We start from the raw sequence: 2872 nt of genomic DNA, 5'->3' as shown, positions 1-2872 counted from the left end.
CACAAAAACGTCCATAAAAACCACAAAATGCAAAACTGAAAATTTCTATGTATCTCCCCATGGAACCAACAAACCTTCATGCCAAATTTGATAAATATCCGTCCACAGGAGGTGAGGCAGTGGTAAAAAACGCCCATAAAAACCGCAAAACGCAAAATTCAAAACTAAAAATTTTTATGTACCCCCCGCAAGGATCTAATGAGCCGCCATACCGATTTTGGTGAAGATCAATCCCCAACCTGCAAAGTAGTTGAATGGACTTACAACAGACAACACTATTATATTTATATAGATTTTTCTTTTCGAATTATTCATTAAACGGTTTGGAAGAATCCCATTAACGATTGGTTGTTAATATGATTTTAATCATTCTTTTCTGACCGCAAATTCACTGGTGATTAAACTATTTTGAAATCTAAAATTTTTAGCTCCTTTGAAATGGGTGAATGAACCAAAAGATTCTTCATCCACTGTGGGATCGTTTGTCAAGATTGAATGTCAGGCATCAGGATATCCGACACCACAGACAACATGGAAGGCATTGAAATGTAAGTTTTTATTTTAATTTGTATATTTCAAATTATGTATTTTTGAGATTTTAAAACTTATAAAAATCATCCTTAGATAAATTATCTTGTTTATTTGAAATGTACTTATGTTTAAACTACAGTAATATTTACCTTTGGAATGTAATAACATATATGTAATAATAATTTAACTGAACTTGAATCTTGTGTTACAAATAGCTTAATACTATATTAACCTTCATAATTTTTGAAGCACCTGAAGTAAATGGTACTGAAAGTTTAAAACTATGCAATAACAGTTATTTCCATTGATGATGATCTTATGTATTTTTACTTGTAGATGGGAACGTTTTATCATTTTCATCTATAGAAGAAAATTCCCGATTGCGGATAACACCTAATGGTACACTATGGATAACCAAAGTACAAAAGGAAGATGCTGGAAGCTATGTATGCGAGGCACAGAATGGTTTATCTAGGCCTTTATCAAAAACTGTGTCTTTTTCTGTTTTTGGTAAGAAACATCCATTGAATGGTCGCAGATATTTCCAATGCTCTACAAACACGTATGTTAGAGAACTGAAATTGCAATAAAACAACTCTTTGATATACTTTTACAAAACTCTATGCTTATATAAAGATATTAGTGTTTCAAAATTGATATTAGCAACTTCTTTTTTCTCAAAGTTACAAAAATGTGTAAGATACAATATGAAAATATATGTTTTCTCTTTAGTTGTATATCCTGACGCAGTGTGGCGTTTAGCTTTCACTTGGTTTTTTTATATTTGACTAAAAATTATAGAAGCCGCCATTCGAGTTGGTCGGTTTGTATGATCTTAGAGCAGTACAACAATCTAGAATTTCATGGTTTTAGAACGTGAGTTACCATTTTATCTACAGTTATTGTTTCCTAATAAAGAATTCAAAAGCAACTGGGATCCGAGAGTATTTGAATTATTTTTGGTGTTAGTGGAAAAGGAACCGGAAAGCTGCCAACTATACAGTCTGTTTGTACATGTATTTAAGTAACGCCTGTGTTCGTTATGGTTTTACTGATACGTGCTTGGCAGAAGATGTTACTTCTCGGCCTAAGCCTACTAACCCAGAATGGAAAAACTGATCAAACAGGTGAGTTTTTGAATTCTTCAAATCATTAATTCATAGTACCATTTTGAATCAAAATTACCGTTAAATTTAACCACACATCTTGTTGTTTTGAAAAGAAAGATATTAATATCATGGTTGTTTCTAATAAGACAGAGTGACTTGCAAGACTATTTAGATGAATCACTTTTCTTTTGATAATTTTATGTATCATTAGATGTTGTATACTTGGAGCAAAATATAATTTTTGGAGTTTTTTGCTTATACTTCTATAGATAAAGGAATGAAAGTTACATACATAAAGTTTGATTTTTTCAGAGCATCTAAAAATTCAACCATTTGCATTTCCTTCTGATTTAACTGTTGGAAGTCATGTGCGAATTTTATGTTCAGTGCAAGGAATTGGAAAAGGGTTGAATTTCCAGTGGAAGAAAGATGGTTCTCAAATAACAGACAGCGAAGAAGATATTAAAATTAGTAATACCGAAGGATTTTCAGTTTTGGAAATCAAGAGTCTCAAGATTGAAAATGTTGGAAACTATACCTGTTTAGTTCGCCACTCAGACTTAGCTTCTGCCAATTATTCTGCTAAACTATTAGTGAAAGGTAAGTAGAAACACCAATAAAATAAATGTTATTTGTAACTTTTTTTTCAAGTACTTTAGACATAATTGTCAATTTTCTGATGCCCTCTGAAAAGCTGCTATCTTTAAATAACAAATGATCTTTATTAACTGTGTACAAATATCCATGTGCCATTTACTTTAGTTATAAATATTCTATCGTGTAAATTACTTGATATCGTTTCAACGAAGACTGGTACCATCATAAAATCGGTAAAGTCTCGTGGACTTTAACTATTTTTTGTCAGTTTCTAAAATCAATCATTAGAGTTTCTTTAAATAGTTTTCTTCTATAAAGTTAATTTTCTGATTTAGAATCATCTTAATTCAGTAAATATTGCTACACAAATTAAAACTTTTTATTCTATTATTAGATCCACTACACTGGATACATGAACCACGTGACACAGTTCTCATTCTTGGAGCGAGTGCACTTTTAAACTGTGTAGTTAAAGGGTTCCCTCACCCTGAGACCACTTGGGAACAAAGAGACGGTGAATACTATTTAAATTCAACATTTGTAGTCATATTTATAAGTGAAAATGAGTTATCAAAAATTTAAAAAGGAAAGTTTTATATATTATATACATCAGTTATATATTTTTATAACTTTAG

The 2872-nt window shown here is 31.0% G+C and overlaps 1 protein-coding gene across 6 annotated transcripts in view; it reads left to right on the top strand.

The window, feature by feature from the left end:
• Positions 1-2872, top strand: part of LOC106456999 (Down syndrome cell adhesion molecule homolog) — an 81938-nt gene that overhangs the window by 26193 nt on the left and 52873 nt on the right. Inside the window, exons 3-4 of one of the 6 annotated variants that reach the window (XM_022382814.1) lie at positions 429-548; positions 868-1041. The exons of the other annotated variants lie outside the window; for them this stretch is intronic. Of the exons in view, the coding sequence (XP_022238522.1) occupies positions 429-548; positions 868-1041 (294 nt within the window). The remainder of the gene's footprint in view (positions 1-428; positions 549-867; positions 1042-2872) is intronic. 6 annotated transcript variants of the gene reach the window in all.

The sequence above is a fragment of the Limulus polyphemus genome, unplaced genomic scaffold (assembly GCF_000517525.1).
Source record: "Limulus polyphemus unplaced genomic scaffold, Limulus_polyphemus-2.1.2 Scaffold279, whole genome shotgun sequence".
In the NCBI taxonomy this organism is placed as follows: domain Eukaryota; kingdom Metazoa; phylum Arthropoda; class Merostomata; order Xiphosura; family Limulidae; genus Limulus; species Limulus polyphemus.
Note: the sequence above shows the minus strand (reverse complement) of the source record. Positions and strands in the feature narration are given on the sequence as shown.